The 22,302-nt window shown below is 39.8% G+C and overlaps 1 protein-coding gene across 10 annotated transcripts in view; it reads right to left on the bottom strand.

Annotated features, from left to right (window-relative positions):
- The window catches only part of LOC113571348 (pleckstrin homology domain-containing family G member 3), a 37,166-nt gene extending 15,760 nt beyond the window's left edge, over positions 1 to 21,406 (bottom strand). For 3 of the 10 annotated variants that reach the window (XM_027000222.3, XM_027000223.3, XM_081721904.1), the window contains exons 1-3: positions 21,236 to 21,405; positions 12,405 to 12,471; positions 2,497 to 2,969 (exon numbers count right to left, since the gene is read on the bottom strand). In XM_027000222.3, the coding sequence (XP_026856023.2) occupies positions 2,497 to 2,969; positions 12,405 to 12,471; positions 21,236 to 21,367 (672 nt within the window). In that variant the 5' untranslated portion in view covers positions 21,368 to 21,405. Of the gene's footprint in view, positions 1 to 242; positions 427 to 2,496; positions 2,970 to 7,966; positions 8,359 to 12,404; positions 12,472 to 12,977; positions 17,853 to 17,879; positions 17,967 to 18,125; positions 18,190 to 20,747; positions 20,843 to 21,235 lie in introns of those variants that run through there. The other 7 variants (XM_081721900.1, XM_081721901.1, XM_027000224.3 and 4 more) reach the window with 7 other exon arrangements.
- Between the last annotated feature and the right edge of the window lie 896 nt (positions 21,407 to 22,302).

Here is a 22,302-nt window from a genome sequence, read left to right as displayed (position 1 = left end):
GAGTTTGGTTACTGGAGGTAACTGAGAAATCAATTAATCAGAAGCTTGCAGGGTGGGGAGGTGGCAGGGTCTGAATGAGTGAAATCACACGGTCTGCTCCATGCATGCTCATAAAAGCATGAAAGAAAGTTGCAGATTAATTGGTTCAGAGCAGAGTATGACTTTATATTTATCACAATGCAAAAGCCTTTTGACCATAATCTCTTGCATGCACTGCATATTTATCCAGGAATAAAAAACACCTGTATTTGAAGATTCCCATTTGAAATACATTTTTATTCTTTGTTTTTTTGGATTTGGTATTTTCTTCAGCATTGTTGGAAAATGGTAGTCAGCTCCAGCCATGAGTCCCTCCTGTGGATGTGTACTTGAGCTAGGGGCACAGAGGTCCTGACAGGTGATGATGAAGATGAATAGAGCAGGATTCAGCCCTTCACCAAATTTCCCATCTGTGGGGGAAATCCATTTGGAATCACTGCAAGGTTGCGGAATGAAAAGTGCAGCAAGTTGCAGCAGCCACAGAAAGGGAGGAATATAGGCACATTCCAGTATAGGGCGCAACACCTGCAGAAACCTCAAAAACCCCCAAAGAATTCTCATATTCAGCAAATGGTCCTGCTAGCAGAGGCACCAGTCACAGCTAACACTATGCTATTGTGTGGAAAGACTCATGAACTGCTACTGTGTGGTTAACGCCAAAGCTCTACAGCCTGCTGTTTTGTTGTGGGTAGGACAAGAATTATACGGCTATAAAAGACAAAACTGGGCACAGCACAGGACTTTACTCCAGCCATGTTATTACCCAGAAGTGGCTTAAATACACCAGGGCCACCTGCTGTTTCAAGGCAATTAGATCAATGAACAGAATCATTGGGTCACTGATGAAGAGCAGAAACAGGCCCTACAAGGACCAGATTATATATTTTACATTTGTTGATGGGCTATATGATAATTTTATACTGGAAACGATATTTCCAAGCAAAGAATAGGAATCTAAAAATCTATATGTTCTCCTACTAATGTTTCAAAACTTTACAAAAGCATGCATCCACTATTTCTGGCCATCTAAGTTCACAAACTAACAGAATGGTTGGTTATAAAATGGCTGTGCTGATTGGCATGTTATACCAGGTGACTACCATAGGTTCTCTTACGTTTGTGACATTTTAAAACCAATTCAACCTAGCAGCATGATGGCTAAGGAGCTGGTGCCAAAATGGGACTCTGAGTAGTGTGAAAGTGATGGCTATGTACAGTCAGGCATTTCTCAAATCAAAGTAATCTATAAACATTGTTGTGCATTGATCATCATATTCAGAGGTAATTCAACAAATCTATTCATCCACCTTATCTGAAGGAACATGCCAAGGGTATTTCACTCAGATCATACAACCTGAGTCTTTGGTATCTCAGGAAGTCCCAAAACAAACAGTTATCATTGACATACACATTAGAACATTATAAAAAATAAGATAAAAGGTAGCAAACAGAAAGAGGTAACTGAGGCAGTCACATTCTATTTATGGCTATGGTACCATTTACAATGTGGGATTTATGACACTGATAAACAAGTCCATAGACAGGGAAGAATGATCATAATTTAGATCATGGATTGTGAATGGGTGTTAAGAAGAACCTGATATGGTTTTTTGGGAAGATCGCCCACTCCTACTTCTGTTTATTGTTAGAGCAGTACTGCATCCTCAGCATAGTATTGCTGTAGAAAAAATATAAACCAGTTGATTTGGAAGCCTCAAAATGAAAGAAATCCCTGCTCACCAATCCACACAAACCTCTGTTTTATGATGTTCCAGTTTGGGATTTTGTAAATTTTTTGGGATACAATTACCATTCCTACAAATGTAATTATATTATATATTTCTTATGATTTTAATACCATCCTGCTGTAATATATTAAGTAAAGTGGCAGCCATAGCACACAGTCTTCACAATCTTTTATTATAAACAGCTCCTAGGCATCAAAACTCAATAATGTGCAATATAATCAGAAAACCAACAAAAAGAGGCAGTCAATTTGTTCTCCTTTCCAACCAGAGAAAACTGCACAAGCTTCAGCTAAACCAATGAACCCTGAGAAAGATTGCAGATGCATTAAATGTTGCTTTTCCAGGTGTAAAGTCTAGCACTTCTTGATAAAGACCAAATAAAGCCACTTCACAAAATCTTCTTTGTTGTACAAAACTGATAAACAGTCAGTTAGTTAAATTTAATTAGCTTATGAAACTGAGGATGACGAAAGAAAATAAGAAGCCAATTTTTGAAGAGTACATCTTCATGTGTGATTAAAAATACTAAATGCTAAATTTAATTGTTGTTTAATAATACTATGCATTTGGCAATATGTTCTCTTTTGACTGGCAGCATCCATACACTCTTGGCTACATGTCTGGTAAACAAGTTCCTTTAAAAAGGCAACTGTGCCAATGGGCAGGGTGGGGGTAATGTAATTGCCTGAAAGAAATCCCTTCTACTCACCTCCACAATACTGCACAAGTCCCTGACATACATCCTTTCAGTCTCAACAATCTCCATGACGACACGGTCCACGTATGTCAGCTGTGGATTGGGTATCATGGCTAAGGTGGCGACAGGCGAAGGCTCATCTGTGTTTGGCCGCAGTGGGCAGGCTCCAGCACCAAACACGCTGCTGACGTGCTGGCCCTTGGATGGGTCAAGTCTTGGCAGGGACGAGGGTCCCTCCCGTTCCTTAGCAGGGCTGAGCTCCAGGTCTATATCGGGGCCAGTGGGCGTCAAGGGCACAGCTGGGGCTGTGGGGATGTCGTGGAAAAGGCTGCCCTGGCCCTCGCCTGATGAGCCCGATGAGAGTGTGGAGATGGTGCTCACTGGCCGCTCATCCTCCGAGTGCTCAATACCGGACAGCGAGCAGCAGTCTGCCAGTGCAGGGTCATGGCCACTGACGGAGGAGTCGCTGGATAAGCGAGGAGATTCTGTCATGGAGAGAGAAAGGAGAATTTATGCAAGTTGGTAAATGTGTTTAAAATACAATGACTTTTACAGCCATCTTTTAAAATGTTATTTATTTTTATTTGTTATAATTTGTATTACTCTCAGCTGTTGACCTAAGAAGGTACCACATCTTTAAAATGGATGTTATTCAAAATGTGTCATTCATTAGCCTTAAAAAAGAAAAACTTTGCACCGACAAAGAATATGTTCACTCTGCATGAAAAACCTAACTTTTTCTACTGGAATTCCACTGTACAGTAACCAGCTCCCATAAGCCAAAAGGACCCATGATCAGTGGAGTGGTTGTCTACAGTGATTATCAACATGTTCTAATTACAGTGTTCCACATTCTGCTCAAAAAACACAGCCATTTCCTACTCTACACATGGACTGGTACCAGATGAAACACAAAGGAGGAAACAGGAGAATAAGCCTTGGGACAGAGTGGGTAGCTGGGATCTCAGGGTCTTGTTTGTGTAGAGTTAAACCACTGTTTCAGACCATAACAAACAGAGTGAGATCATCCATTTTGAGCTGGTGTAACAGTTTCTGCCTGACCCCCACCACCACCATACAGAAGAGTAAAGGCCAAAACAAAAAGTGGAAAGACGCTATCTAGTTTCTGGGATAACAATATCACATTTCAACCTCAAACAAACAATTGGTGCATATTTTTGGGGCCATGTCAATTCATTGCAAAAATCCATTTGAGGAATATCCTAATATGTCCTGTAGACAAGCCAAATGAAACTTCCTTTAAGAAATTACATTTTAATACACACACTTTCCATCTAGCTCCCACGCATCCTTGCAGTACAGACTTGTCAAAAGATGATCTCAGCATGATATCACAGAACCTGTCTGCATGTTTCATGATCAGCAGATAAGCATGCGGACTCAAGCCTCCAAATGAGTATGGCTAACTGCTGCTACTCCCCATCAGCTCTCTGTGACTCAGGGGTGATATCAGTGGCACAAAGCTGGTAGAGCCAGCTCTCTAACTCGACCTTACGGAGCCTTTAAAATTTTAGAATCTTCTACAGACAGTTTATGACGAGGTTAAGCCAAGTTAAGTTGAATGGAATGCTGTTTAGCATGGCTCATCATCAGTGTTACCACTTCCTGCTTGAAGTCAGGTTCAAATTCTCATTTCCTTTCTGCCTTTAGCAATGGCCCATGTGCCAGGCAGGGCGAGGCAGAAACACTCCTTTACGCTGCATCATGTACATGTGCATGCACACACAAGCATGCACTCATAGCTACCAAAACATTCTACTGCCCTTAGTACCAAACAATAAGATTAGCCCTCACCCTGTATTGTTGTAGTAAAATGTTAAAACTTTAAGGAAGCTGAAACAACTTAAGGTGTGCAGTCTGGGCAGGTCCTGTTAAGGATGATGTGAAATAAAGCAGCCCATTCAACCGAACAGATGTAAGAAATTATACAATGAAAATATTCACATTAAATCTGAAGGCCTGGCATGCACCAAACGCTACAACCTAGAAAGATAATGGTTTGAATGTACCAAAAGAGAAAAACAAAAACAAACAAACAAACAAACAAAAAAAACCAAAAACACTTAAGTGAAGGTAAATTGCACGCACACATCACTCTTGGGTTAAGTCAGCAAATGGAGCTGTCTCTACACTTAAATTCCCCCCAAAATGTAAATACATGCTTTGAACCACTACATATTCTGCATATTTCTGGTGCTGGATAAAAAGATCTCTGATGAGGGCAGTATTTTTACACTGATAACCTGTTGAGAAAGGTCTCCTTCCCAGATGTCTGTGCACAGACAGTTGCGTCAGCTATTTGAAGACAGCACTGTGATCACATCTGTTGTATCCAAGCCTGTGGTGCTCAGGAATGTGGAATGAGGCAGTGGACACATGCAGGCTTAGATAAGCTTGCTACAGCCTGGGCTGCTTGCCACAGAGTGAAAAACAGACACAACCAGGCTACAGCCAGTGGAGAAAGGTTTGTGTTGGAACACAGCAGAGAATGAAGATTATGCTTGATGAGTAAGGCAGTCAGAAGAGGAGGGGGAGTGAAGACAGGACTCCTCTTGTGGTATCTTGTTGTGATTAATAGTCCAACAGCAAGAACATATCCAACAGTTGGGTCAGATAGGCAAAACAGTCTCAAACAGTCTTTATGGTGGCAATTTTAATCCTATTGGGAAATTGCAGAATCTTGAAACCACAAATTTGAATAGCCGGACTTCAAGTTAGTTATTTCATTTTCCATTACAACCTCAACAGGAGGCTTATGCAAACCAGCCGTTACTTCTAATTGTTCTGTAAAATTATTTGTGCTGGTTTTGCAGACACATTAGGCCTATTCTAAAATGGGTCTGCAGTGAACATTTTGCATTGAATGTAATCTAGTCCAACACTATTTTTATTGTGTCCTGAAAAATAGACCATAGCAGTTTAAAACTGATCTACTCAAATCTTTGATGGAAGCGGAAAAATCTTTAAAAAAAAAATTCAAAGCTGGTATGGAAAATATGCTAAAAAAAAAACCACACCTTACTGCTAATAAGTAGCTAATAATTAGCCAGTGTTTTGCCAAATGAACTCCCTTAGCAGGTGGCCACATTCCAGTGAGGTCAACAACAAAATTCCTCACAGCTGAGAGGTGCAATTCACATTCTTCCACGGCTAGGATGCTTTTTGGACCCCCCCCCAAACACCCCCCCCCCCACCCACCTCCCCCTCTTTAAAAGTTAGATGTTGATACAGCAAAAGTTATCAGTTAAGATACAGAGGACAGTGAGCACCTCTGTCCAGACCTCTAAGTACAATGTGAACAGAAAAGCACGGCCAATGTTTAGTAGAATGAGCAGGAAACAAAGATGTCAGAGAAACTACTCAGGGTGGGTATATTTTTTTACCCTCCAGGAAGACATTCATGTTCATAATTTCCTGACAGGGAGTGGAAGAATTTCTGTATAGAAGTGCTGTGACTTGTGCGAACGGTTATGGAAAAAGGACTCTAAATGAATTCATCATACTTTGGCACTTATAGATACATGGATAATTAAAAAAAATTCCATGTATATAAAGCATCTCAAAGTGGGAGCACTATGTCCATACAAGTCCACACAAGTGCATAATAGTTCTGTTTCTTAAGTGTTAACTATTCTGTTTAAGACTTTTTGTGTATTAGCTAAATAGAGTTGTTGGCTGTAGTATTCATTGGTGCGTTTAAATGGCTGTAGTACATATGGTGCGTTATTTTGGCAGCCTTACATTTACTGAGCTCTTCTATGGAGCAGCATCAGGCCACTTGACAAACCAAAGGGGGTGAGAGCTGACTAATACTTAACTCAAGGCAAGGGCAGTGTAGTATTTGGGAGTGTGCTGTGGAAAGCTCATACCAACATTTAGCATCGTCACTTACCACAGCTAACGAGACATTAACCTACATGACATCATAATTTAACTGACTAAAAATACTGCCTTTTCAAAAACATCTCATCACTTTTCAAATGACTGTTTTAATACTCAATTTCTTCAAAGTTTTATATTTGATCCTTTCATTAAGAATGAAAAAGGACTAATTTTGCCCCATATCAAAATCCTTAAGGCTTTTTTCCACATTATCAGTAATGTTTGTCTTAAGTATTCCTTTAAAAGCACAGTATATCAAAAAGAGCATGCCCAGAGTGCCTCTCCATGCCTCATTATGCATTCAGTAAAGCGGCTAGCTCAGATAAGGATATTCATGTTCAAATGAAACCTATAAAATTAGATATTTTTTCCAGGTACAATGTAGCATCTTCAAACCAAAGCAGGCCTATACAAAAAGAACACCAGGTTTTATGTGTGGAAGTTTGAAGGGGGAAAAAAAATAAAAAATTGTACCCCTTTACTTCAGGCTCAACCACTTTAACTGAGAAGTTTGCAGACAATGTGAAAAGCATGTACATTATAATGCAACATAATGAAGGTGTAGCATATATTTAAGCACAGGTTATTTTTTTCTGAAAACTGCAACTCCCAGTGTTCCCACAGAAAAAAGTAACCTCAATGCCAGATCTTCAACAGAAGAAGTAATTACTTTGCCATCATAACCTATTCTATTGCCATGATCAAGTTAGCCATTTTACAGGTCTGATTACTTACAACATTTGCTGCACAACAAGAGCACTTCCTGAATGTTAAATGTCAAAAAGTATGGCTTTCTCCAGGATAATTCCTAGTTAGGCAGCTGAAAATTAGCTTCAGACTTGACCGGATGCAAATGTCACCTACACCTGAAGGCTGCCTTTCCTCTTGCCTGCAACTGCAACACAGTCAAAGCAGTTACCATATAGTTCCTGGACAGGAACACCACAAGTGATCCCCAAGAGGCCAAAAATGTTCATTGCTTGATAATGCTTGCCCAAAACTACAGTCACATGATCAAATCAACTTTCGCTTATTGCTTTAGCATACAACAATGTTTTGTTTGAAATAATGTTTAGGTAGGAAAATCTTACAGTAAACATATACATATATACACACACACACACACACACACACACACACACACACACACACACACACACACACACACACACACACACACACACACACACACACACACACACACACACACACGTGTGTGTAAAATTGACAAAAAGCAGATAAATCCTCTTAGTCTTATACATGAAAATGAATGTGCTGAAAAATCTACAAAAGCTTAGAAAAAAAAAAATTACAAACCTGGCAGGGCAATGAGCTGAATAGCTTTAACTCAACAACCTAGGTGTCAGCCATTATGAATGGTGACAAAATAGATTCCTGTAAAGTGAAAAGACACGTCCTTCCTCTGAAAGCTTCTGTCTCTTACCAGTCACCTTCCAAACTTCAGGACACAAGCTCCAATCTGACTAATGCGTGTTGATAGAGGAGGCAGTGCCACTCCCCTGCAAATGAAGACACTCCCTTAGCAAACTATTAAAACAGCCTCCATAATGCCACTCACCATCAACGTCACTCCGCAGATTCATCCTCTGACAATCCTACAAAGTCAGGCCATAAAACCACAAAAACAGCAGCAGTTGGACACATCTGTGCTTTAGATGCCTAGGAATTTTAACCAGTGAGGCCAAATTTGCTGCACCAATAGAAATGCATCTCCATAGTGGTTGCAGCTTGGGAGAAGTGCAAAATGTTCAAATGCATTTCCACAGAATATGCCTTGTTTTCAAATATGTTGTTTTGCTGCCCTTTCTTCTTTGCCAGTGTTAACACGTGTTGCAGGGAAATTTGAGGCCAGGGCTTTGGCCTCATGCAAATTTCTTCCTTGTAGACCACAGACAGAGGCAACACAGAAGCAAGTGGGGCGGCTCTGGCAGAGAACAGTTGGCTTTCATAATGTCCTCAATGACATCATATGTCAGGCCCACCTCCCTAGTAGTGCTGGTCTGTAAGCGACTGTTGCCAGTTTCACTCCAACCATTGCTACTGAGGGGGAAGAGAGAGAGAGAGAGAGGACCCAGGGTCAGTACTGTTTACCAGGGCAAATCACACTCTCATTCTTTCATGGCACTAGTTATGTCAAATAAAGAAATGTTAGGACCTAGACACACAAACATCACATAAGGAATGTTGTGTTAGAGTATTGCCCATATTTCTATGCTGTTTATTAGGAGAGGGTAGACACAAGGTATTATGGAAATTTCCTTTTCCTTCATTGAGCCAAATGCTAAGCATCTGAAACTTTAGAATGGTTTCACTAAGTGTCTTGCTCTATAGAGAAAGCTAGTTTTGTATGGAGACGCAGACAAATCCACAGTCAATTTCCCACTAGTTATTTCTCTTCTCTTTAAAGTAATTTGCTTTTCCTAATTAACCACTAAAAATACTCCATTTATTTCTGCCTCTCACACTGGAGGCAGACAAACCAGAGGAAGCATCTAATTTGGCAGTTACAACTTTTTATGTGTTGTCACTTTTATAGCATCAATTCTGTGCAGGAGTCACCATGATCTTTTAGCAGGCAACATGGGATCTTTTATTGTGTTAAGACAGACTTATTCACATTTAAATTTATATCCGGAGGGGGGGAAAAAAAAAGCAGACCTCTCCCACACCCACCCACCATAAAGCCCAGCCACTACAGGGTTCTCACCACCCACCATAAAGCCCAGCCACTATAGGGTTCTCGAATGTATAAAGGACAAAGAAATTAAAATGTTCCTTATCTTGCGACTATAACTAATGACCTTTCCAGGAAGCAGGAAGCACAAACACCCACATGGTAGCTTATGATCTCTGAAGAAGACACATTCTATCACTTGCACTTTTTTAAAAACCAAATTAGTAGTCATTACTCCAGAGTTTAGCAAACACAAATATCTACCAGCAAGGAATAAACACAATTCAAGCCAACATTTTAGATAACCGGGATGCTGGACACTGGTTTAAACTCACTGAACATTTATCACAGACCACTGTAACAAATGCACAGAAGTTAAAACAACTGGTTTGAGCATTCCATTCCACATGCATGCCATATGTTCCTACAACTACAGCAGAGTCTCACTCTCTTCAAAAGACCCAGGACCAGCTGAGTTCATAGACCATCACATCAAGATCATAGCTCTAAAAATGCTATTTTATGATGCATTCCATACAAGTATTTACATTTCTCCACTTCTGGCTTATAATTTGGAGATATTACAGGCTTCAGTGTGGAAAACGGTCTCTGCAATGCATGAAATATGTTGATAGCCATAAGCTGAAGACAGATCACAATGAATATTCAACTTAAAAAAAATTCACTGTGGCAATAATGAAGAAAGGGGGGGGGGGGGAAACAAACAAACAAACAAACAAACAAAAAAACCCACACAGGCAGGGCAATGGAGATCAGCATCTGAAACTTTCCATGCAGTTTTGTCAAATCAAATAGGAAGATGAGACCCAACATATTTACTTTGCAGTATAAACAGATTCAACTAGTGAAAAGTCTCAAGTTTATTTGGATGATCTCATAAAAACACAAGGGGAACAATGAACTCTCAATAGTCCACACATCAAAAGGCTTGCTGCAGCTACTTTTCTGAAACCTTTGCATAAACATTTGATCTCCACAGTCATCCAAGCTTTCCATAGAACAGCAGGAGTCAACAGAGCCAATTAACCCAATGCCATTATAGAGATCCCTCCTTGGCCACTTCTAAAGTGCCTCTATTCAAGTCTCCATTTCCTCCCAACACAGGCCATCTGTCTGGAGGCATGTCGGAGGTGTAAGCTCATTGTAAACTTCAGCATTGAGGCTGAAAATCCAAAGTGGAGCCTGTGACCTTGTTAGCATGTCAGCGTGGAGTGTAGCCCAGATGACAGCATACTCTGTGCACTAGGGCAGGGTGTGGAATTCGAATAAGCAGACATTGTAGAGGGGATAGCCCGAAATGGAACAGTCCAATATGGAGAAGGGTTAGTCTACAATGGAACTGCCTGAAACGGAGAAGGGTTAGCCTGAAACAAAGCTTTAGAAACTTCCCCTCAACTGGGTTAAGACATGAACAGCCACTCTTTGCCACAAGTTAACAAGAGATAGTTGGAGCAAATCTCCATGGCTACATGGTCTGCCTCATTAAGCTAATGTTCACAATAGTTGCCCCCTTCCAATCATCATCATCATCATCATCATCATCATCAATAGGTCTTTCACTGTGCAATAATTAGAAGATCCTAACAAAAGTGCAATGGGGCCACAGAAAGTCAAAGGCTAATCGGTTTAATCCACTGGAAGAGATTTGGAAAAGGAAGTATTGTAACATGAAGTCATTGAGAAAATACGGAGTTCTCCGAGAGAGGGGTAGAATGAGGTGGGGCTTGCAGTACTGCAGTAAAAAGACAGTAAATTCCTGTCCCAAACCCACTTTCAATGGACCACAAAGACAGATAAGGCAACACACTCTTCGTCTTTGCTAGGCTGCAGCATTCATGCATGGCAGATGCTATTCTTCTCAGGCCACAGTTGAATGGGAGAGATATTCAGCTACCCTAAGCACTGACTCTGCAGATGCCCTGGGGCAGGGAACATAGTGAAAGAACCAAAAGGGCTCTGGATCCTTATCACTCTAGCAACATCAGCATCATCATTATCATCATCATCATCTAGAGCTCGGTCATTCCAATCAAGTTTTCTGGTGCCTAGAGGTCTGGAATACTGAGAGATGCTTCTGGAGACATCAACTGAGTTAGACCCCTAAACTTTATACATTCATTTGGGTCAGTAAATTCTACAAGCCCAAACAAATTCCTCAAAAGGTCAAAGGGAACGGATTTCATTTAGACTGATAGTCAAGCACATTAGTTGTATACAGTCCTTCTTTTGGCACTGTCAAAGTACAAAGCACTACTGACCAATTTATGCATATTGATCAAAGTGGACTAATACACTAAACATATTATAAAGGGAAACCACATATAAGTACCTAAAACAGACAAAATACACGGGACTGATGGATGATCAAAAGGATCAAAAGAGTACCCCAGGGCAGCAGCCTAATATGTGACCCTTCAGTACTGGTCACCTCAACCTGAGGCATTTCCACTTCTTGAAAATGTCTGCATTTCTTTTTTTTCCATGGCACTGACCATTTTTTGGAAAACAAAAACAAAAACAAAAACAAAAAAACAAAACAAAACAAAAAAAAACCCCAAACAAACCACAATTCCCATTTCCTCTCTCAACCGGTCATCTATTCATCTAGGTACACAGTCTGATGAAACCGGACATGGTGCTGAAGGAAGCTTTTAGTTCCTCAAGGTTCAGGTCTGAAAACAGTGAAAGATGAGCTTCTAACAAAAAGGACTCAAATACAGCCAGAGAACACAGTAATCCTGAAAAGCACTTTAGGGAATATTGTTGGACAGAAGGGGGTATGGCTCTTGCTTCCTCTCCCCAGACCCAACTTTGTTGACTATTATGTGACAAAAGGTAAGAGAACCACTGCCATACCAGCATTCTTCAGACAGGGTGACAAGCACAATTTGCCAGCCAAATACAAGAAACCCACACAAAAAAATTCAGGATTGTCAAATTACAATCCATATGAAGGTTTGGTTTATCCATTACTAAATATTTCCACTCTGTCTGTAGAGGTACAGTGCACTCAAATCATATAAAAATAATTGAACTTGATTCACAGACATTCCTGCAATTGTTACACAGATGATTCAAGCCTAGCTAAAACCATCATAAAATCCAGAACCAAAGAGCCTGTGTTAATAAAAACTCTTTGAACTATACTAAATGTACACACAATTCAAAAGCTGAGTTGTTATAATCATCAATTGTCCAATTTTCATGCCCTGGATATCTCTCTCTCTCATGAAATGTTTACTGAATAATTATTAAGTCAAAGTCAGTGCATGATTAGTTTTTGAGAGTAAACTTTTCTTACCTTCACCCATTGGGCCCTGATGACGAGTGTGGTGGGACTCCTCTGGCATGTCACTCCAGCTTACAGGCTGCAAAGGCAACAAGGACAGGGCACAGAAGAATCGAAAACCTTTACTTGTGAAAAACTGATCACAGCCCAACTCCTGAAAATGACTATGCTTCAAGATAAGCTTCTTTTCACAATCTGAATCTGACTGAAACACTTCCAAAACTGAAGTAATATTGATATAATTGCACAAAACGTAAATGCAAGGTTTAGTCAAAAGTGCACATGCATTTGTAAAGTTTTTTTTAAAAACATCTGAAATTGAAAAAATCATCATCATCATCATCATCATCATCATTTAATGCTGATCAGCTTTTAGTAATACAATTATTACTCATCCACTATGGAAGCGGGTTTACCATGATCCACATAGGGTGAGTGATATAATAAATTTGATTTCTAATACATTTTTTGTCTATCACTAATTTTCTGATTGCATCCTTACCACTAGAAATGTTCCCTGATGAGGTCTACTCATGGGAACCAACTAGTTAAAATTAAAATCATAAATCTGACAAATATACTCACAGAGAAAAATGGGGTTTCTCTAATCCAATTAAAAATGCAGCAGGCAGCAGGATGTGTTCTAGTAAGTCATAATACTTTTACAATAATTAAATACTTTCCAGCAACAGAAGGCCTCAAAAACCCTCAACACAAACCACCAGTTTACAATAAGTCAACATCTTCTTCCTACTAAGACCTTTAATGCGGCTCCAAATATTTCAACAAGCCCTTTTCCTCCTTTACTGACTGTAGTTCAAGACCCATGCAGTGACCCAAGACCCAGGCATTCCATCTGCCCCCTGCTTTGCCCCGTGTGCTGAAGAAAAACTGCTATGGAGTGTTATCGGCCTTGAAGAGGGAAATTCTTGCCATTCCAGTGCACACAGTAAATCAGTGTTCCGTGCTAGCTTGTGCCAGCCACTCGCCACCTCGCTGTGGGTCTGTAGGCACAGGATGCCCTAGTGCCTGTGGATGACTGGACTGTAACTGTGAACCTCACTAAACCCAAACTGAATAAAGATTTTTAAGGGTGGATGTTTGGACCACAAATGCCTAAGCCAAAATCTAAGCCCAAAGCTTTGCTACAACACTGCACCCATTCTAATAGCATCTGTCCTGAGGATAGATATACAGATGTACAGAGCTGTACATCCGCATAAATAACTGGCCATCGATACAAATCTGACAATATAAAATAAATAAATAAAATATTAATTGAATATTAATTGAAAATTGAAATGAATCAATATATGCAAATAGGTAAGAGCCTTCCATCGGATAATTACTGCATGGGTTATTATGTTTCAGCTGGCAACAAGTTATTTAGCCCTAACTGATGCAGTGAGTAGCTTCACATTTGTTAAACAACCATGTTGAAAGACATCCTGTGGTTGTGCAAAAGATGTTAATCTGTTTCAGGGGGTCAAATTATTGCCATGCATCAAGCAGAGAAAACATCTAAGGAGATTGCTGAAACTACTAAAATGTCCAACGCATTATTAAAAAGTGGAAGGACAGTGGGGAAACATCATCTTCAAGGAAGGAATGTGGTCAGAAAAAAATCTTGAATGATCGTGATCAGCGATCACTTAAACATGTGGTGAAATCAAATCGTAGAAAAACAACAGTAGAACTCAGGGATATGTTTAATAGTGAAAGTAAGAGCATTTCCACAATGCAAAGGGAACTCAAGGGATTCGGACTAAACAGCTGTGTAGAAAACCACTTGTCAGTGAGGCTAACCAGCAAAAACGGCTTCAATTTGCTAGGGAGCATAAAGATTGGACTCTGGAGCAATGGAGCAATCATGTGGTCTGATGAGTCCACATTTACCCTGTTCCAGAGTGATGGGTACATCAGGGTAAGAAGAGAGGTGGCTGAAGTGATGCACCCATCATGCCTAGTGCCTACCGTACAAGCCTGTGGGGGCAGTGCTATGATCTGGGGTTGCTGCAGTTGGTCAGGTCTAGGTTCAGCAACATTATGTGCCTAAAGAATGAGGTCAGCTGACTACCTGAATATACTGAACGACCAGGTTATTCCATCAATGGATTTTTTTTTTTTTTCCTGATGGCAAGGGAATATTCCAAGATGACAATACCAGGATTCAAATTGTGAAAGAGTGGTTCAGGGAGTATGAGACATCATTTTCACACATGGATTGGCCACCACAGAGTCCAGACCTGAACCCCATTGAGAATCTTTGGGATATGCTGGAAAAGACTTTGCACAGTGGTCCACATCTCCCATCATCAATACAAGATCTTGGGGAAAAATTAATGCAACTCTGGACAGAAATAAATGCTGTGACACTGCAGAAGCTTGTGGAAACGATGCCACAGCGAATGCGTGCCAGAATCAAAGCTAAAAGGTGGTCCAACGAAATATTAGTGTGTGACCCTTTTTTTGGCCAGGCAGTGTATAATAAAGAATAATTTAAATAAATTGACTTTATTCTTAATTCTCAAATCAAACAGATTTGGATAAGAATAAAGACTACGACCAGAGCTATGATCCAAATGAAATCAATGTCATACTATTCACAACAACTAATGTTTATATCTTAATATATCAGACTTCTTTGACACACACAACTCTGCAACAAAACACCAAATATCTAAAGGAGTTAAGTACGAGAAGGGTTGATAATTAATAGCAGGAAAAGAGCAAAAACCTTGAGATATCTGGAGCATAAACTGCATGGCTTTCTTCTTTTACTATGGTCATGGCCATGCAGTAAGAACCTTTAATAATGAGCATGGGTTAGAGCCAAACCACTGGATTTCCCACATTAATAATACATCATTGTAACTGCGAATTAGCTCTCTATTCTTGAATTAAATTAAATTAACCCAGGAGACTAAGTACCCAAAGGCCCCAAGTACTCCTCTCCTGGCAACTCTAGTGAGCCTCTGCCTTTTGAATGGGAATGTGTTAGTGCAACAAAATCAAAGATCACAGCAGCTGACATTCTTCAGGGATTAAAGGTTTGCATTGTTCCTCAGGATAATCACTGATTGCTGCTGTGAGCCAGCAACCAGTCCAGCCGAGCCCACTGCCATAAAAGTTTTTTTCAGTTACCTTGCATGACTCAAGAAGCTGCCCTGTACCACCTGAGGGAGACATGTTCAGATCACTGGTCCATCTGCCTGTCCCTAATGGACGTTAGACATGACTAGCAATGCTGCATATTGCTAAACTTACTCAACAGATCAGAGTTGTTCTACTGGTTTAAAATAGTGCAGAATGTAATAAATTCCTTCAAAGAATATTTATGGAATGAGCTCTCTACCACTGCCACAAAGGGTTGGGGGGCTCATTACAATATATGTAAATAAGAATATGAGATTCTTTTTGTAAAAAGGTAAAGGAAATGGAAGATCTGTGTGGTATGTTATTGCTATTCAGGAGATATTACATCAGGAAGCACACCAGCACAAATCAGTATGAAATAATCGTATTTTTAGATTGAAATGTATCTTTCATGGAACAGTCTTACATTTCACAGAACATGAATAGTGTTATGGTAAATGGATTTATCCTTTGGTGCATTTCTTTATTCTCTCTCTCCTGTAACCGATTTCTAGAGTTGCAGAAGATCCATTGGTTCGAGCATTACTTCAGTGGACCAATGGGAATTTGGGGACACATGGACAGATGCAGAACTTGGAGGATAAAGGCAACTGTGACTCTGCGAATGTGACACAGCCACACACACACACACCCTGGCAGAGGTTTAACTGTTTCCATATTACAATATGTGAAATGCTTTGAGCATTGTACTGTGCTATGGGACGTGCCCATACACTGCATTACACAAAGCACGATCTGTCAGTCACACTAGGTAAGTGGGCAAGTGCCTGACTTTGTATTTCCTTTCTGTTCATTTTTTCTTCCTTTTCTCATTAGAGTGTGAGGTGGGAGGTAGATGGGTTTCTTTTTTGCTTTAATCCCCCCCCATCCCTTTTTGTGGCACTGCCCAGGCTTCCCAGGAACCATCAGTGAAATGGGTTCACACTACCAACAAGACTTTCTGCAGCTGTCTGGTGGCTTGAGTGAAAGCAAATGAAAATAATTGCTGAACTTGAACATCCATGCATGGGTGTGGTTTATTCCTCCTCGGCGTGTCTTCCCCAGGTTAACCAAGCCTTTCTGCTTCCCCCCACTCTTACTCATTTAAATACTTTTCTGTTCAGGTTTAAACCCAATATGACCCAATATGAGCCTAGACCTATAACAAACAGTCTCATGAATTTCATGTTTTTTTTTCCCCCCTAGCTCTTTCCAGACTATAATCGAACCCACAAATGCTGGCGCTACAGTTACTCTAGCCTAAAGAATGTTTTAAAGAACAATTTTATTGCTTCTTCAATCAGTACAAGTTTTCAGCTGTGCTAACAATTGTAGAAGTGCTGTGTAATGAGCAGTCACACTGTGCACCTGGTTAACTTGGAGTAGCCAACACAATGTGTTTGCCACAGGAATGATGGTAGCAGAATATGGTCCTTTGCAGACCTATATAGATATTCTCTTAAAAATGTAATTTCCAGTGAAACAGTTTGAAACAATTAATGTGCAAGTGATCTGTGGTGTTTTGACTAGTAGTGTCAGTTAGTAAGAGTCAGTATTAGTAAAAGCAATCAATTTTATTTCTATATTGGACCTTTTAATGAATAGTTTTTGATATTACTGTTTATATGTAATACTATTTAGATATATAGCAATTGCCCATAATGATGAACAGATTTAGTGAAATATTTATTTGAGAAAACCAAAAAAACTTGCAGCTTATCTACTAGACTAGTATGAGAGCTTCCAGATAGGAACTCTAATCACCATTTGTGTTTCTGCCAAAAACCTCAACCTTCTCCCATGTTTATTACTGTTATTGCTGCCATGAGGAGGCACGGTTAAGAGAACCCCATATACACTAGCACAGATATCAAGACAACTTGAGAGCATTTGTTCCCACAGCTGATAAAATGCAGTAACCAAAATTTGACCTATGAAACAATCAGCATCCTCAACACCCCATGGTTCATGACACAGAACCATAGCTCCCTTCTGAGAGCTCTCAGTTTCCACAGAGTAACAGTGCTCAGAGAGACCACGAGAACAAGGATGCTGGCCCTGATCATGTCCTGACTAATTGAGCCCAGGTTATGCAAGCAGAACTAAATGGAAGTTTCTCTTTAATTGTGTGACCTGTCCCTCTGGATCAATACAGATCACCTGAAAATATGGTGTCCCACTGGCATCCCCAATTATGAGAAGAAAATTAAGTATTTTCCTTTATCTGAGTGCCATTTGGGACTGAATGATATTTAGAGTGCTCTCATGATAGCCAATGTTCCAAACCAGATTTATGGTGCAACCTTTTGTTATGATCATGTTCAGGCATATTGAGAAAGGAACAAGACTTACTCAATATGATGAATATGTTGCAATATTTTGTTGTGAGTCAAGAAGGAACGTCATGATGGCAGCAAAAAAAATTAATCTTTCACAGCTGCACAAAAAACAAATGAGAGTTTCAGACAGGGAATGTAAATATAGCCTATATTCTTTAAAGTAAATGTGGCATAAATAAACAAAATATGATTATTTTGATTAAGTTCTCAAAGTATGTGACAAACTGAAATGTTGACTGTTCGCATGGGAACCCTTAACTCCAGATCCTGAGTGAAGTTCCAGATTCTTCCACCTGTTCAATCAGTGAAATTAATGTCCCAGTCTACACACACGCACGCACGCACACACACACACACACACACACACACACACACACACACACACACACAAAAATGACATTTAATATTTAATATGCTCAAAGAGGGTCCATTAGAGTTAAGAGAAACATGATGCTTTTAAAATGCTCTAAATGTAATCTCTCTGTAAGAAAGTGAATTACAATGATTTCTTAAAGCAATTGTGACAGAGACCAAGAAACTCAATGCACAAGCTATACTAAAATTTGTCCTACCAGACTCCAGCAAAGTTACACATGACACATCTCAAAGCCACATCTGCCCTAGTTGCCCCCCAGGATTGGCAGAGTACTCCATGAGACCCAATCAGCCAGGAAAGGCCTACTGCCAATGTGGTGAAGCCTGATGTCTTTCACAGACATGCAGAAGCAGCAAACCGGGCAGCTCAGAGAAGGGTGCAGAGGTGCTGTGCCCAAGACAGAGGCCTTATTATTTCAGCAGCATGGTGCACGTTTGCCTTGGCTGACCTTGTACATGCCCAACCCCCCGAACAATGTATGAAGGTTACCCACTTTCCCACGTTTTTCCAGTAACAGCTCAGTGGTTCAACCGTTAGGTGAAAGGGGATGTGTGCGTGTGTAAAACAACGCACCTCTCTTACACACCTGCTGCAGCCTCCACAGCCCTGGTTTGTAACCTCCCCGAACCATACTAGGGTTTATGCAGTTTTTGGAACCACACAAAGCAAACAGCCTAATTATGCTACCTAATTGCTCCTTCATGAATGGAGTGTGCAAACTCAAACTGAAAAATAGTGACAAAATCTGTATTTTCCTGACAGTGCCTTTGAACTCATATTTCCATGCCATGGAATAACAGAACAAGAAGGAATTTTGGTTGCACTTTCCAGAAGCATCAAAATGCATTTTTTAAACGACAATGAGATTACTAATCATAACTGAGTGATCTGTAGACATGTGTTAATAAAACATCTTCATCTCTGAACATCCACAGTGTTCTAAAGATAAACAGTAGTGCAGTATCTACATGAAGCATGTACATCCTGGCCTCCATTCTCTAATTGGTTAATAATTTCCTGAGTCAAAGCAAGAACCCACAGCACAATTCAAATCCATTCCAGACTCATTAGCCCACTGCAGGGTAGTTAAGGCAGGCTATTAGAGTATTTCTTAGATAAACATAAGGCACTCCATGTATGCAAGTAATGACTGACCAATATCCCTCCAAAATGCCAGAGGAATTTCAGGTTCTTTCTGGAGTCTTTTTAATTTGGTATAAATTTGCAAACCAATGTGTATTAGTAAAGCTGACCAAGTGGTGACATGAGTTGCAAGGAAATCACTATATTAAAAATGTTAACATAAGGACCTTGCTCACATTACAGAAAGGTGAGAACACTGAACTTGAATTTTCACAAAAGGTACCAAGTAGCATTGTTTCAAATGGGGCATTGTGTTGTCATAGATATGAGCAACAAAGCTTTTTGGCACTGTCACATCCTTTGTTATTTTTCTCAGTGCTACAAACTCGTGGGTTACCCAAGTTCCACTTTTAGTATAATGGCAAGATCTGCTATCAACACTGATAGCTTTGCAACATTTTTTACTTTTGCATCTAGCTCTGGCAGTCGTAAAGAAACCATAACCCTAACACTCTGACATGCAGAACTGAACTACAGGAGAATGTTAAGCAGCCAAGTAAGCTTGAGCCTTTAAAAAATATGAGGTCCAATTATACCATGCCTAGTAAACTTGTGCATCCTCTCTTGTTAAACTAGATGGGGACGCGCGCACACACACACACACAAGAATTAAAGCAAAATCTGCCATATTAAAAAATAGATCTAAATAAATCCATTTGTTGCACTGCACTATAAAGCATGACCCCTAACTTGTGCTGCACTTGTGAAGAACTAGTGAAATTTTCAACCATTTCACAATGTTCACATTAAAGTCAATGTCACTTGTTGCTCTAGAAAATGATATCAGGTGACAGCTTTTACCACTTTGTGATCATGTATCAGAAAACAGGGAGGAGGCTGTATTAATCTGAGTGTAAATAAAAATTAAAAAAAAGCAGCCAGTGTCACCATATAAGACTAAGGTATGTGTAAGAAGAATATCACCAACTTCATAGCAGATAGACCTTAAGAATGTAAGAAGCTTGTTTACATTCATGTAGACATTACTCCAATCTCACTGACAAATTAGAATTGTATGTTTGGGATGCATCAAGTTAAAGAGATGTGGCACTGGTTAAATTCTGGAATACTCATATTCAGAAAATTCATACTGCACACATTAATAGTTAATTGATGTGCAAATGTAGGTCCAGACCTGACCAAAGTTCAACGGCAGAGAAATGTTTTCCTTCGTAAAGTAAACACTGTTTATCAGTTCTGCAATTTCTGGCCTGCAAACTTCACTATACGTGGACATAAAGTATTTTATGATAAAAGAGTGTGAAATGGCAAAAGTGAGAACTTAACATCTGTTAAACGTCTTAAAACACGAGCAATCAACAAATTACGGCGAACTCGTCAATAGGAGGCCGCAAAGCTTACTTTTTTAACCTTATGCGCACAAGGGTGAAAAATGCTCACGTCACTCAACAAGTCAGTTTTAGGCCAGCGTCCATCTTCCAAGTTTATCTGGTCATCTGGAAGAGACGAGTGCAGCATGTATTTCTGGATGGTGTGTCTGCTTTAGGTTACCTCAGCACAGTCAACAAAAGCCACCGTTACAAATCTGCCAAGTTAGCTCGATAGGTTATAATTTTCGTTTCAGAGCTTGTAAGGGGTAAAGGGGAATTCCTAATTTAAAATGGAAAATGCAGAAGTTCTTCAACTTCTCATTCTAGGAATACTCTGAAAAAAGCAAACACTACGCTTAACAAAAAGAGACGCTGGAGCAAAGAATCGTTTAGGTGCAATAATAATATGCCTGTTAAAAACTGGTTACAATAAATGCTGTAATGTTCCAAGTTAGTCATCAAAAATGTCACGCATGAGGTGTAGCCTGTGCAACGGTTCTTGAAATAAATTCATCTTACCAACTGCTGTTCTCGTTCTCCACAATAACTAGTATTTCTCTCTGTATTCGTACTTCGAAAACATTTGATATCACTTGTTTTAGGTCCTTGGTTCATACAATTCCGCACGGATTTAAGTGCCCCATTCCACATGCAGCGCACACACTGTAATTCCTAAACCTTCGCGTGAACTCCGCCTGCTCATGGTAAAGGGCGTGTTTAAAACTGCACTCGACACTCTCTCGTAAGCATTCCTTGGAGAACTATGATCCTTCTCTGGTCACACAACGCCATCAAGCTTTCTTGATAATCGACACCTTGGCAATGAAAATCATTTAAGATTTTGTAATGCTAAAGAATGAAAACGGATGATTTAATACATTTGTTGCCTTTATCAGACATGTCTCTGATTTGGTCCTTATAACGTGTATAAAAATGATAGCGTTTCTCTAAGATATAAAGTCTGTACTCAAAGATATCTTCAAAGCGGAGCTTTTAAAGTATGAACAGAGTAAGTTTTCGCGTTGAAAAACTAATATGGATTCAGTCAGGCTTGCCAGTTCCATCGAAATAATCGTAAACCGAAACAACATATATAATGGGTAATCACAAATGTTTGAGGAAACGGGTCATAGATTGCCAGTGTTTGCGATTAGTTTTTAATCTTCTTTTAATCTGTTAATTTTACTTTTCCTTGTACAACTTTGCGACCATGTTAGTTTTTTATCTTTATATCATTACGAAAGATAATGAGCGGCATTATAAAATAGATGTCCATTGAAATATTTTCACTCTCGCATCTTCCCGTCAGCTTTTAACTTTAGTTCTTTACCCGCTCGCCTTCAACTTTGAAACGGTCAGTCGGGAAGTCGCTGTAAACTAGTAACCGATGACATGAACTCTTCTCCCTCTCTGCTGGTCTACTCTGTTCTCCCTTTTTTATAGACTGAAAAGCAGCCTGTATAACTTGCATCTATATACATTATTTAAAAAAAAAAATACCAATACAAACAGTACAGAAATAAGTTAAAGTATGTTTTTCCGCCGCCGCTGTACTTTCGAGTCTCAAAAAACAAACAAACAAAAGC

This window comes from Electrophorus electricus, chromosome 10 (genome assembly GCF_041902795.1).
Source record: "Electrophorus electricus isolate QZ-2024a chromosome 10, ASM4190279v1, whole genome shotgun sequence".
Lineage (NCBI taxonomy): Eukaryota > Metazoa > Chordata > Actinopteri > Gymnotiformes > Gymnotidae > Electrophorus > Electrophorus electricus.
The sequence above is the reverse complement of the archived record's forward strand: the minus strand, read 5'-3'. Positions and strand labels throughout refer to the sequence as shown.